Source organism: Aulonocara stuartgranti (genome assembly GCF_965226115.1).
Source record: "Aulonocara stuartgranti genome assembly, chromosome: 2".
Lineage (NCBI taxonomy): Eukaryota > Metazoa > Chordata > Actinopteri > Cichliformes > Cichlidae > Aulonocara > Aulonocara stuartgranti.
The window spans coordinates 17,004,330-17,019,233 of record NC_138940.1 but is presented as its reverse complement, the minus strand read 5'-3'; the positions used below and the strand labels follow the sequence as shown (position 1 = coordinate 17,019,233).

The following is a 14,904-nucleotide window of genomic DNA, read 5'->3' as shown; positions in this document are numbered from 1 at the left end:
TATCTTAAAGGTTTTTTACAGCGTCTGTATTATAGGAAAATAAAATACTATTGAAATCTCTACAGGAAGTCAGTCTTTATTTCCATTACAAACGCCGGTGCAGCTTAAGAAAGTAAAATTACACCCGCTATTGTAAAAAAACAGAGAAAATTGTCATAATATTGAAACAGAATTCAGACTATGAGTTTGCGGAAAACTAGCTGCCGCTCTGTCTCTCTATACAGCACAGAATCAGCTGCTGCATCACCGCTGTGCTTAGGGAACATGACGCATCAGGTCTGAAAATGACTAGACACTTCCGGAGTATTTCCGGTAGGGTCATAAGGTCCGGATCGAGGCCTTCCATAGTAAATATGCTGTATTTGAATATGTCATATTCAAAGCCTTCTTCTTTGGGAGAGCAGATCTCATCGGACACAGGAACGCTGCTGGGCTGCAGAAGGAAATCCATCTTGCGTCTGTGCCTTAGAAATTGTGACGGACTCCACCTCTCTGCTTTTTTATTCTCCTCCAACAGATGGCGCGCTTCCGGAGGTTTCCCCCTCCCTTCTCAGGATGCAATTCGACATGCTTAGCAACAGATGGCGCGCTTCCGGGGTTCACCCCCCCTTCTCCGGATGCAATTCGTCACGCTCATTACACACTTCCGGGGGGGAGGGGGGAGGTCAAAAGGTCATGATTAGGGCCATCAATCACTTCGGATTAAATTTTGTCATAAGCTGTATGGGATTATCTCTCTACTATGTATTAACAGACCTCTCTGCATTGAATCATATCTGTTATTAACCTGTCTCTCTTCCACAGCATGTCTTTATTCTGTCTTCCTTCTCTCACCCCAACCGGTCGCAGCAGATGGCCGCCCCTCCCTGAGCCTGGTTCTGCCGGAGGTTTCTTCCTGTTAAAAGGGAGTTTTTTCTTCCCACTGTCGCCAAAGTGCTTGCTCATAGGGGGTCATATGATTGTTGGGGTTTTCTCTGTATCTATGAAGCGCCTTGAGGCGACTTTTGTTGTGATTTGGCGCTATATAAATAAAATTGAATTGAATTCTAAGGTCACCCTGCAGACCAGCACAGCCCCAACACTGCTTATTTATTCGAAACATTGATTGATTATACTTCATTGATCCCGAAAGAAATTGGGTAGGTTAAGGCTGCTAGCTTCAGCCAGTGCCAACATGAGCACCCCTTCTGACCATATATAGATTACACAAACATCACATTGGGAAGAGGTCAGAGGTATGAAAATCAGTGAAATCCACAATACATACAAGAAAGAGGAGAAAAAAAGAACTCCTCCCAGACTGAGCTCCTAAGGGAGAGCAGTTTGAGAATAGAAAAAAAAAAAAACATTTCTTACGTCTGTTATTCACATCTTTATTACAAACAAGTTGGACGATGACGTCGTGTTGTTCAGAGGTGGTGTGAGGAGAGCGGACTCGTTAAAGCAGCCCAGGTCAAACCGGTCAGTACAGAAATGGATACTGCTGTTCACACTGCCACTGTGACTTCCTGTCGTTGTGATGGCGACCATCACCTGATCACCTGTGGAGGGACTTGTGATGAAATGTATGGAGAGGTTTTACCTGTCGATGACCACGGCCTTTCACAGTGAACTGCATGTATTGCTGTTACCGCCATGACTGATGAAACCTTGCTTTCATAAACCAGCGTTAACCTGCTCTCCTTCTTTTGTCCCTAGCTGGCAGTCGGTAGGGGAGGTCATCCACGAAGCCAATATGTCTCTGTGGGTGTCGTAGGGTTTCCATCTTGGTCAACAATGCACTTCCAGACCTTGACCTTTGCTTGCTTTAAGGGTTAGATGTTGTCGTTTAAGATAGTCTTCAATTTGCTCGATCCAAGTCTTCTTGGGGGCGATGATTGCTCATGCAGCAGACCAAACCAAAAAAGCTCTTCTATCGAGGGCTGCTGGTGACATTGACTATGTATCGCGCTGTTGCTGCGCCGGTCACAGAGGGATGCTCGGAGAATCTGACGCAAACAGCACATTTGGAAGAACTCGAGCTTGTTGAGTTCGGGCTTGAGGATGACCCAGATCTCTGATCCATAGAGAAGAATTACAAGTGTGTGGTACAGGCGGATTTTGGTAATCAGGGTGAAGTTCGTCTTCCTCCAGACGCACCATTGGAGGGAGCCGAATGCCGCTGCTGCTGTGTTAACCAGCTGGTCAAATGAACATTGTCACACATGTCCATAGACCTTGGCCTTGTTATGGTTTAAATGAATAATTTATAGTTTCTGGATTAAGTGAAGATAAAACTCACTTTTTTTTAAAAATCAATTAAAGGCATAAAAAGAAAAAGATCAGTATTAAAGCGTCGCCTGCTTAAAGCGTCCATGTTCCTGGACACGGACACGTGCTGCCTTCCTCAAACACATTTAACTCCCCGTGCATCCGTCCACAGACTGAAAACAAGCTCTGAAACAACGTTCAAAACAGTAATTCACTTTAATTTAGTTCTCTCGTTGGCCGGTGAGCTCGCTTTAAACATGACAAATGAAGTGCATCGGTAGAAGCCTAACAACGGGTTTGGAAACATGCTCCATTCAGACACGTCTGTCAATCCACATATTACAAGCCAACATTATTATTACTCAAATAAAACCACTATAGTTCAGCTCTTGACCTGATAGAAAAAAAATAAGACAGATCCATCGCTAGATACAATGGTGGCAGCAATACACAGGATTGCCCAAGCAGTAAAGTACACGTTCCTTTAAGAAACAGGGAGAGAACGCGAAAAACAACACCTAACCTCTGGGTTCATTATCCCCAATTCAAGTAGTATTTACCCTTTTTTATGTGTTTGCATGTTTTGATTTGTTTAATAAATTCAAGTTCAGCATGAAAAACAACAAGAGTCCAAATAATACGTGTTGGTGGAGTTCAAAGAAGAAGAGGAGGAGGAGACGATGGGAGAAATGAGTGCGACGTCCTCAAATCAGGAGGTGAGGGGGAGGAGGAGGCTGGAGTGGAGGGCATCCGGGGAGGAGGAAGAGGCAGCCATCTTCAGGAGAGACACATGCTGCTGAAATCAGCAGGAAGGAGCGGGCAGAGCTCTCGACTAAACCTGCGTTGATTACTGAAACCTGTTTTGACGCTCATGCACCAGGAGGGAAATGACGAGGAACCACGACCGCACAGAGTTCCTCGCTTTTCCTTCCCAGGAGCGGAGCAGAGAATTTGGCCGTGTCCAATCAGCTCCTGCTGCGGCAGGCACACACCTGCTCAGGTAAATGACAGTAATGAACTCAGGTTCAGAGGCCGGGAGCCTCACTGGCGGGGGGCAGGGTAGCGTCCCTCGCTGGGTCCGGCGCCCCGTCCGGAGCCAAAGCTGGGTTTCTGTGACGTGCCTCCGCGGGCAGAGGGGCCCCGGGGTCCCCCGCTGCCCCCAACCCGCTCTCTGGGCCCGCCGGGGCCGCCGGGGCCCCGAGGCCTGGCGTCCCGCCTGTCGCCCTCTCTGGCTGACCGGGTTTTCTTCTCCTCCACGTTCAGGCGTACGTCGCCTCGGAACTTGATGGGCTGAAGGAGAAAAGAGGCATTAAGGCGGTTGTCACGGGCCAAGACACAAACAGCTGAGCGTGAAGCTCCTCGGCTGAAAGCATCAAAAAGCTCACCCTGTTACTGAGAATCTTCTGGACGGGCTCAGAGTCGTCAAACACCACAAAGCCAAAGTTTGGAAGCTTCCCTCCGCTGTTGATCCTGAGCTCCAGGACCGTCCCGTACTCTGAAAGACGCGGTAAAAACAGTCAGATTTTACACCTACAAACAAAAGAAAAAACAAAAGTTTCACACAACCCAACTCACGCTCAAAGAACTCCTTCAGTTCGTTCTTGTCCACGTCGTGAGGCACATTCCCCACAAAGAGTTGGTGTGCGTCGGGATACCGGACCACCCGGCGCCCCTCCGACTCACCCTGCTCTCCTTCTCGAGCTGAGACAAACAAGAAGAGTCCTTTTCAGATACAGCTTCTCTGTGTTCAGCAAAAATAACAAATCCAAACACATCGAGGAGACCCCGCTGTCACAAATCAGCCAGGGACATCTTTGCAGCCGAGGTGCTTCGTGATGTTACCTCTGGTTTACAATAAAGGCCTGCTGCTGACGGGACTATGCGTACCTGGTCTGGGGCCTCTGTGAGTAGGCGGAGGACCTCCCGGCCTCTGTTCCCTTGACCTCTGGTCTCTCTGTGGTCTCTGTGCTGGTGTCTGGGACTCTGACTTCACTTCAGCTCTGGGCTATAAGAGTCGAAACGCATTTTAAAACAAAAAGTTTGTTTTCTGGACTCGAGGCTCTGATTATCATCACAAACGTGCTGCTGGCAGAAGCTAGCTCTCAGAGCTCTGCCATCATCTTCTCAGTGTTACCCAAGAGAAGCGATTGCATCATAAACTGAGATTAAATCTGCTTTTAAAATAGTGACACCTGCTGCCAAAGAGTAAAAGGACAGCCATTTCCAGAAAAATGTTGAGAAATCAAAGTCTTTGTGTGAGACTTTATCATATTTGCTAATATTTGACATGAATGTTCATTCAGAGCATCACGGCACTTCTGAACCCACACCTGCGACATAAAGCCTGAGCAGGGTTCTGAGGGAGAACAGGGACTCACCGGTGCTGTGGGGGTGACTTTGACGACATGGGGAGGGATTCCTGAGACAGGGACAGCCCCGCTGGGAGGGAGGTTCTTACTGGTGACCAACGCCCAGGAGAACGGCTGCAAGACAAAGGAAAGAAATCAGATCCTCGTGTTTGCCACTTAACCCAATTCATAAACGCCGCCACACAACCACCTACCCTGTTTTCCTCCGGGGCGGCGGGGGCGGGCTCGGCAGGTGCAGCGACAGCTTCTGTAGCGGATGGTGTGGCGGTGGCAGGGCTTTTCTCTGTCTGCTCGTCACCTGTGTGCACGTCTGTCTGCGTGTCCGGCTTCGTCTCGGGCTTCAGCTCCACCGCCACTGCCTCGGCCTCCTTCTCTGCTTCCTGCTCTGGCTCTGGGCTTGCCGCCACCGCTTCCTCCTCGTCACCAGGAACGGCTGGCTCTGAACTGGAAGCAAAGAAGAGAGAAGTTCACTTCACTGAAAACGCTACTTGTGGCAGTTTGCTTTAGAACTCCAGTAAATAAAACTGTGACATCATCTTCCTCTTCCACAACCCGGGTGCAGCTGTGTTCTGTGCGTTTAAATATTCAAGTTTAAACCTCGACAAGAACGCGAGACTCTTCAGCGCGCTTCGATCACATACCAAGCTGCTGGGTCGTAGAAAGGAGCCGACTCCTCGGGAGCCACGTCAGGGGAGGGAACCCTCTCCTCCAGCTCCTCCACCTCGTCCTCGGACTCTGAAAACCAAAACACATACGTAACATTAAATATCTGCGCGAGACTGCGGCTGTACTAACAGCAGCAACGCTAAACTTCCTCCACCTCTGCTCTGAAAACACTCGACTCACTACCCGAAAATTTTCATCCCCATTTAACCGATCAGACATGTTCAGGATTTCTTAATCTGATCTCTGAAAGAGTCATGAATCACAACAAAAACAGAACTAGATGTGTTCTCACCCTCAGGCGGCTCAGAGTCGGAGTCGCCGAACACTTCGTCCTGGTAACGGAACACGTCGTTGTGGACGTAGAATTTGTTTGCAACGGTTCCCTGAAGGAAAGGAAAACCCATCAATCAACACTTTCTACTGCGGGTTCATGTCACAGATCACATGATAACAGGCTGAAGGCCCGATGGAAGAACTGACCTCGGGCGCCAGCACGAAGGTCTGCATGAATTTCCTCATGGGCTGCATGTTGTTGGACAGCTCGCCCATCACCTGCACCACCACGCCCTCATTCAGGGTGGCGTGAGCGTCCACGTGTCTGATCTTGGTGTGACAATCTCGGAAGCTCAGAGCCATCACCCTCTTATGGATCTCCTGGAAAAGAGAACAGACAGGCTGAGTCAGACTTCCCGCGCCCAAACCTAAAAGCTATGAACTCAAACCAACTTCACGCTTGTGGTCAGACGTCAATCAGAGGACGCCACCTCGTTCAGCTTATCATTCAGGATGGGCCAGCCTTGTCTGAAATTAGCCTGCGTGTGTGTGTTTTAATGTAAGCTGTAACTATAACATATTACTTTGTAGTACAGTTACATCCTTCTAGCTCTTTGGAATTGACCTTAAAGCTACAGCCTGCCACTTTACTTACAGATTGTCCGTAAACGGCCTCCGCCGGTTTGCCGTTGCTGTCCAGGCCACCGTGCACGTAGGATGAGTTCTTTCCATAAAACCTGAGTGCAAACAGCAGAGACGGATTTAGTGTGTGCAGGAAGACATTTACAAAGACAGCGGGCGAGCGCGTGACGCTTCAGTCACTCCCTCGTATGCTGACAAGAATTTCACTCGCATGTACTGTACCAGTGTACCTGCACATGTGATGTGACAATAAAAGTGATTTGATTTGATTTGACAGACAAACAGCTGCCGGCTGTACCTGTGCAGGTAGTCGGGGGCCTGGTTCAGGAGTGTGTAATACTGTCGGACAAACTCTCGCCCGACCAGCTGGGCACTTGGCTTCTCCATCACCATTTCTTTGGTCAACTTGAAATCTCTGCAGAGAGAAAGAGCAGGCTGAGATCAGCAACAGGCCAAATGATATCACTACAAACAAAGAAAGCTCCGCTCATCCCGACAGCTGTGAACAAATTCATCATGGACGTTTTAGTGCCACAAACATGGAGACATGAGGACTGCACAGACTGAGAAATCTGCTCAATGAAGTCATTCTGAGCTCAGTAGTCTCTTAAACATTGATCATTCAGAGCAGCAGACCCCGTGGGGTAGAGGAACTTTGTTTCAGGTGCTGATGAGCTGCTCATGCAGACCGACTCATCGCGTTTCAGCCTCGGCCTCTACGTGTTTGTGACGCCTGTATTCAGCAGAGCTGACCCATTCTGCCTCGTCTGTGTGCACCGATGTGAAAACGGCCCTGGAGACGATTTTCACAGGGCGTGGACACTAACCCACAGAATTAGCAGAAAATGTAAAAAGAAAAAAAAAAAGAAAAAATTCGGGACGATAAGTGTCTTACATTGGGATATGAGATTTTGGTCATATTGCACAGCCCTACTTTCTGACACACCTGAATTTATGCTGAAAGTCTTATTAAAAAACTGTTTCTTCTGTGGCAGATAGCACATCGTCCACGGGAAACTGCACAAACGTTGACTATGTTTTGGAATGGTTGCAGACTATGGCTTGTTCAGATGTGTTCTACCTTTCCTGTACTATGACAACTATGATGCAAACAGGCGTCAGAAGCAGGAAGCTTGCTGCGCTCCACAGACACGCCTGGCATGCTCAGACAGACCTGCATACTTTCCCTGTTTCTTGAACATTTGCAGTTTTTAAAATGAGACCCGCTCAGGATTTTTCCACAGAAAGCTGCAGGGCTCGTCAGACTCGATGGATTGCCTGCTTCGTGCCTCTACTGGTAGATTTTCTCACTGTAGCAACATGAATGGAGTCTATAAGGAAGACTGGAAAAAGTCATTTCTGCTGTGAATTCCTCAACAATCAATCCCAAGGTCCTTCTTTCACGCTGAATGGAAATGAACCACAGGAAACAACCAGCTGGGTCACTTTACTGTGACAGAAAGAGCTGGTGGCTTTTATTTGAGAGTCTCTGCTAAAAACATTTCCAGGGTATCCACCTGTGAAGCCGGCAGCCTGCTTGGCCTCCTCGTCGGGATATTTTTAGACAGAAACCACGGCTGCTACATGAGCTACTCGCCGACTCTACCCGCTAACCTCTCTCAGTGTAAAACTCCAACAATAGGACAAAGAAAGCGCAACACGGACAATGTGTTAGCATCTAATGTTTATTTCAGTAACAGTTTTGGCTTTAATCCGTGTTCTGTTGTCCAATATCTATTTAATGTTTTTTTAGGTTTAATAAATCAACAAAGTCTGAGTAATGATATTAAATAAACCTGATTTCAACATCAACTGAAACAACGGTGATGAACATCTGTTATGATATCCTGTGTATCGAGCAGCTGCTGTTCTAAGCCCAGTTAGCCTTACCGAACCAAGAACTACAACCTGCAGTTCCTATAGCATCCAGCAGGGGCTCCAGCAGCAACTCAGTTAAAATGAACATGTTTACAGCCTGAAACAAACTAGTTTGTGGTCTCTATAGACGAGTTCTACCTTTATAAAAGCTGTTCCAACTGGACTAGGGTTTGCATTATTAGGGGCGTGGCCTCTGACAGGTGGTGGTGACACAGGTGGCCAGCACAAACATCCTAAATCACAATTCATGTTGATCTGAACTTTGTTGCTTTGAACTGTACACAGTGTGCAGACTGTCCAACTTGAGTAAAATCAAACAAAAATCAAAGTACTACAAGTATTACATTTGGAAGGTTGTGCAGATTACACCGGCCAACGAGTATTTTGCTGCTGGGCTTCGTTCAGCTGTGCTTTCATGAATTTCGATTCCAGATTTCAAATTTTAAAAAATGTTTTCTTCAAACAAGCCTAGTTTTTTTTTTAGCTGACTTAAACAAAAAAATAATAAATAAAAATAAAAAGACGGTAAGGTATTTCAGTGTTTAACAAGTTTGCTCTCCAGAAAAGTGAAGGCAGAATAAAAGGAGGTGTATTTGTTGCCCCTGAACTGAACTGATACTGAATCCGCAGCACACAAAACACTCGTGGACGCAGAGTGAAAGCAGAGAATCACAAATCGTGAGTGTGAAACAGCTCATCAGATGATTCAAGACTCATGTTTCTGTCAACAAGCACAGGGAAAGATTTCATCAAGACATAAATGTGACCGAAGACCGATATCAGGGAAAATGTAATCCAGGCATGACGGTGACTGCTGCTGGTCATCGCAGAGCGACAGATGTAATGAAGCGCTAGTGACTCATATACTTTTAATCTCTTTTATTTAAATAAATTGATAGAAATTTTCTTTAATGCATCTCTCGCTTGTTTCCCAAAACCAGTGAAGGCACAATGGTCTCCTACTCCCACACCCCAACATCTTTCTCCATCTCTATCCCAGCATCATCATCTGTTTCACTACACCAGTGGTAGGCAACTCCAGGCCTCAAGGGCCAGTGTCCTGCAGGTTTTAGATGTGTTGTTGATCCAACACAGCTGATTCAAATGGCTAAATGACCTCCTCAACAGTTCTCCAGAGGCCTGGTAATGAACTAATCATTTGATTCAGGTGTGTTGACCCAGGGTGAGATCTAAAACCTGCAGGACACTGGCCCTTGAGGCCTGGAGTTGCCTACCCATGCATTACAACTAGGAACCTCCTCTGAGATTTTCCTCTTGTCCTCCCACCTAGCAGCTCCATCTTCATCCTTTGCCCAGTGTATCCACTCTCCCTCGATTTTGAGCCATCCCTCTGATTGACTCATTTCTAATCCTATAAAACTTGATGCTTAAGATTAAACCTATCTTAGGTGAGCTTAACCATACCTTGGATATCCTGCTCGAGCATGCTTCCTGGTCTTTATACAATACCGTCTGCAGGCATCCCTGGATGTTTCATGTCTGCTGTTACTGGAAATGTGAAACCTGAAGTGCTCTTTACCTGGGTCTTCATTGGCCTACAACAGGAATCTGAGGCCTGCAAGCTGATGTAGGTATAGCTGATTCACATACAGTTAAGGTAAAGAGTCAAATGTATGTAACACAAGTCTGTTCTCTGCCCATTTTCATGTCTTTGGACATTTGATAAACTTTAAATCCATTTTGGGTTAATTAATTAACCCCTGCACTCCTACAGTTTGTCTTCCTTCTCCTTACCCCCTGGGCTAGCCAAGGAAGATGGCCGCCTTCCCTCAGCCTGCTGTTGAAGGTGTCTTCTTGTTAGAGAGAATTTAGCCCTCTGCTAACACCGGGAGTACACGGGATCACTGGCCTTCACGCTACCTTCCACCGAAAAGTGCTGTGCAGATAAATGTGCACACCTGTACACACAGCACGAGCCATCTGTTGCTGTGACACACCGCCCAGCCCTCCCTGGTCCACCAGGCTTTAAGGTGGACTAGCCCAGCTAGCCTAAAAACGTGCCCCAATGCTTCCAGCTGGCTCTAGCTTATCGATCCGGGCTCCGCGTGAAGGACCGCGCTTGCACGCACACAAAGGCCGCGGCGTGCCCGCTGCTTGGAGCCGCTCACCGGCTTACACGCGACCCTCAGTGGACTGCCCCATCGATAACCGGGTTCACATGGCACGCTAGACGGCCCTCTCCGGAGCCAAGCTGTGGAAACTGAGCGAACACACGGCTCCCAAAGCGAGGCAGGGCGAGCGGCGGCCGCAGCACGTGTCCCGGCCGGCCACCCCTCCGCTGCTGCCGGAGAGAGCCCTGCTAGCAGCTCCGAACCGGGACCGAAGGGTGAACCAAACACGAAATTGATCTTTAAACTATTTAAATTAACATGTAGGGATTAAACGACAAAACGGAGCGGTAAAAGAGGCAGTAACGACCAAGCCACGGCTAAAAGAGAGCTACATGTGGGGGATGGCTATATCCTGGAGACCAAACAATCAAGCCGGTAGCTGCATTTCGACTTTTTCACGCAATAACAGTTATTACACCATCCGATGGCATTTCAAAATACTCAAATATTGTAATGTATAGGTAATACACGATTATATAATTATACTCTAGTTACAATGTCATTAGGGTTGCTAACAGCAACTCCCCTTCTACACCAGGCTGTAGACGCGGCCTGGAAGAGCGATCCAGTTAATAAAAAAACACAAGTATAAACTAATCACACACTAATGTTGGATTAGATTACAGAGAAGAGTAACTTACCGCCTGGTGAATTATTTTGGGCAAAACTGCGCTTTACAAACAGGAAGTGTCTAAGAGTCACAGCAGCGGCTGCCTGAACGCTAACGGCTTCACAACGTGCCGAAATGCTTAGTACCGGCCTCGGTTCCACAACCGAACGTGCTATTCTGCCCGCCTACGCGACGGCTACTCAATCATATTCACGCTCCGCGACTCATTCACCAATAGTTGAACGTGACTGCAACGGCCCCTTACGTACAGCCAATCCGGAAGCGTCTCCTCGCTGCCTGGGTTCACGGAGCGTGCCAATAACGTCACAGTGTCAGTTGACGGTACGATGGTTTCGTGAACAGGCGACTGCCGTTTTTGTTGTTAGCTCGCAGTGTACCGTTGCTTACCCCCGCCTGGGGGCGACAAAGGCTTTTGTTGTCCAACCTGGGAGCGAATGAGTCATCCAATCATGCGGATTTTAATTCATTTTAAGCGGCTTAATGTGATAAAAGGAGGCCGTGGGACCGAGATGTGGGCTTCACTCCTTTCAGATCAGAAGAAGCTGGATGCAGCCTGCTTTAGGACTGTTAAACAAACTAATCCAAACTCAAGATCCAGTGAGGGGCTTTTTCTGCAGCCATAAACCTCATCTCACCGATACAAGTGCAGAGTTTCTTTATTTATCATTTTCTGTTCTGTGTCGGTTATAATTTTAATAAACATGAGCAAAAGAGAGAGGAAGACACCATAAAATGAGCTGACAGCTGGACATCGACTTGTTTTTTTTTTTTTTTTTTTTTTTTAATTCCTGCATTTCCAGTTCTTGCCATTCGTATTGTGTCCCTTTGTATTTCCCTCACGATTTCCCATCATCACCCCCTCCTCTCCACTGCACCACTTCAGTGTTCTGTTTTTTGTGCTACCTCAATATTTTTAGTGCCCATCCATCCCCCCCCCCCCCCCATGATGCGCAAGTGTAGAGAAGGTCAGAAGGAGCTTCACTGTGTCTTTGTTGGGCTATAGAAAGCAGATGATGGGTCGTAACAGAGGAAGTGTGGCGTTGTGTGAGAGTGGTGCAAGGACACCTGTGAGTACAGACAGAGTGATCAGATGTGCATGCAGGTGGAAAGGTGAACATGAAAGGAGCAAAGGTGGATGAGCTTAAATACCTGCGGTCAACCATCTAAAGAGGTGAAGAATAGAGTGCAAGCAGGGTGGAGTGGGTGGAGGAGAATGTTAGGGGTGATTTGTGACAGAAGTAAACAGCAATAATGAAAGGGAACGTTTAAAGATTGAGGTGATGCTGTGATGGATGGTTTGGAGACTGTGGTACTGACACAAAGACAGCAAAACAGATGGTTTATCGATGTAGTGAAGGAGGACATGCAGAAGGTTGGTGTGGTAGAGGAGGGTGTTGCTGCGTGGAGTCTCACTGTGGTTTACTGAGATGTCTCAGACGTTTGCAGGATCAGATTGCTGCCTCACGGTGTTTATCCGCCAGCTAAGAGCTTCGTTTGGATCTGGACGCTCGTTTGATGAGTCGTTCACCTGGAGCTTTATGTGCATAAAACTCTGATTATTTGATTGATTACTGTGGAGTGCGGCACATGTGAACATGTAGGGAGGGACAGGCTGTGTAGCTGCACACTCATTGGCTCATACAACTCATGGCATAATATACCACAATAATCCTCAATATTTTATTGAGTATGACCCCAAATGAGTGGCCGTAAGACCATAAACCCAGCAGAGGTCAGAGAGTTGTTGTCCCGTACACTTCCATAGGACCAGAAGGCTTTTTGTGACCACAGCTGTCGTCGTCTGGTGGCCCAAACAATTCAAAAGCTTTCTGAAATGACACACCGCCCATCCAGGTTATCTGCGAGAACCAGACAATACTGTCATTGTTCGGTGCAAAGCACGCACTGACCAACTCGGTTTCCTCTGAAGCAGGGAAACGACAGAGTACAACATTTAACATCTCTGTTTAGATTTCACGATTCATTTAACTCATAGCTTTAAACTTTAATCTCAGGTGTGAGCACATATGTAGGATACATGCAAATATATACTGATTTGTTTTCATCATTAGAACATTTGGATATGTGCAAAATAATATCAATAACATATGATGCTCTGCCAATCTGTACCAAAACAGCCATCCAAAAAGCTTTTCCTTGGAGCAAGATTTCTTTTTCAAAGACTGTGTACAGTCGCAACATCATTATTCTTTACTGTGTTCATTTAACATATTTTTAAAAAAAAAGGTTTTTATGGCTTTTTAATAAAAACAAATTTACCTTTAGCTGTAATTATATAACAAATTAAAAGGAACCAACAACAAAAAGCTAACAAGTGCTGTAGAATTCTTCTTATTCCAGCTTTTTACTTGCTGTTCTGCTTTCATTTAAAGAAGCCCAGGTTACACAGAAATTAGTCTTTACCACTAGATGGCAGCAGAGACTTTGAAAAATGGACTGGTTCCTTTTCTAAGACATGTCGTTCTACCCAGCAGGATGCCCTACAGAGCAACTTGGGTTAGTTTCCAGGGATATTTGCAGTGTTGGGAAGATTGCTTTTAAAATGTATTCCATTACAGAATACATGCCCCAAAATGTATTCTGTAACGTATTCCGTTACGTTACTCAATGACAGTAACGTATTCTGAATACTTTGGATTACTTAATATATTATGCTTTTTACAACTATGTGAATGTACTATTGCTGTGTGATTTATTACTATTACCGAGGGTCCGCGGCTCCGAACCTTAGTAAAGGGACCTAACTAATATGGCGGGGTCCATGTCCGCTCGTAGCCGAAAAATAGTTTACTTTGTTGTGTGGGTCACCTTTTCTTGCAAGAGACAGAGAGGTGTTGAAAGGCTGCTCCAACGGAACTTATTGTTTTCGGAGGAAAACACGAACACAGTGTACAGTCTAGTCTTAATAGCTTACTTACAACTGGGCTCGTCAGGCTCTCTTCTTGGCTGCAGTGGTTACTATTATATTTACATGCTTCCAGCTCCCGTTTTTGCTGGATGACTGCTCATACTTTTCCACTCTCCTTTTTCTCCCTCCTCTTGCTCACAGACGCATAACGTGTATGGCGGTCCATTCTCCCTGCAACACGGACTACACTGCCCATGAGGCTACATTCTTTAGAGCTTGTAGCATTCTGCCTGTTAGCTTAGCACAACAACAAAAAGGCGCTCTCTCACCCAGGAAACACACAGTCGCAGAGAGAGAGAGCGAGCGTCGCCCTGTAACCATGGCAACCGTAACGCTGCCGCCTGGAACAACAGAACATAGCTGTCAAACAAAACCCAAACAGTCCTGACCCACCACAATATGAAACAGGAGAGTACCGCAGTGTAATCCATTTATTTCAACAAAGTAACTGTATTCTAAATACCACCTTTTTAAACGGTAACTGTAACGGAATACAGTTACTCATATTTTAACTCCAGGCCTCAAGGGCCAGTGTCCTGCAGGTTTTAGAGATCACCCTGGGTCAACACACCTGAATCAATGCTTAGTTCATTACCAGGCCTCTGGAGAACTTAAAGACATGTTGAGGAGGTCATTTAGCCAAACAAATTTAATATTTTACCTCATGCTAAGTTTACCACCAGAATCAGACTCTCATATCAGGTGTACAACTTCTACATTTGTTTGCAGTGTTGGTGTGTTGGGCTGAAGCAGGGTCAAGTGATAACAGTAAGGCTTTAGTGACTGGCTCATTGTGACAGCAGAAGCTTCACTTTAGGAGAAACATAAAGTAGATTTCTTTTATAGAGGCAGACGGTGGGTATTAACAAAGAATGCTTGCATTTTAGACACTGCATTAGAGGCATTTATTAGGAAGATGAGAAGTTTTTGGCACCTGACAGCTGTTAACAGAAAATCTGTGAACCCAGCCTGTATCTTTATACTTATTTAAATACTCACGAGTATTTTTACTTTAATTACTTCACTTAACTGCTTTTTTACTAATGTTATATTTCAATTAAAATGTAATTTTCACACATAGCTGCAATAAATGCTCATAATCATAATCTTTGTATGTGTCCCTCCAACAGACGG

At 46.2% G+C, this 14,904-nt stretch overlaps 1 protein-coding gene across 1 annotated transcript; it reads right to left on the bottom strand.

Moving 5' to 3' along the window:
- Positions 1 to 2,447: 2,447 nt before the first annotated feature.
- Positions 2,448 to 11,076, bottom strand: g3bp1 (GTPase activating protein (SH3 domain) binding protein 1). The gene is made up of 12 exons (XM_082556045.1): positions 10,852 to 11,076; positions 6,499 to 6,615; positions 6,214 to 6,295; positions 5,766 to 5,939; positions 5,578 to 5,668; positions 5,261 to 5,354; positions 4,814 to 5,063; positions 4,629 to 4,733; positions 4,138 to 4,255; positions 3,826 to 3,951; positions 3,636 to 3,745; positions 2,448 to 3,540 (listed from the first exon to the last, which is right to left on the bottom strand). The coding sequence occupies exons 2-12, from the start codon at positions 6,591 to 6,593 to the stop codon at positions 3,292 to 3,294; spliced, it is 1,494 nt and encodes a 497-aa protein (XP_082412171.1). The 5' UTR covers positions 6,594 to 6,615; positions 10,852 to 11,076; the 3' UTR covers positions 2,448 to 3,291.
- Between the last annotated feature and the right edge of the window lie 3,828 nt (positions 11,077 to 14,904).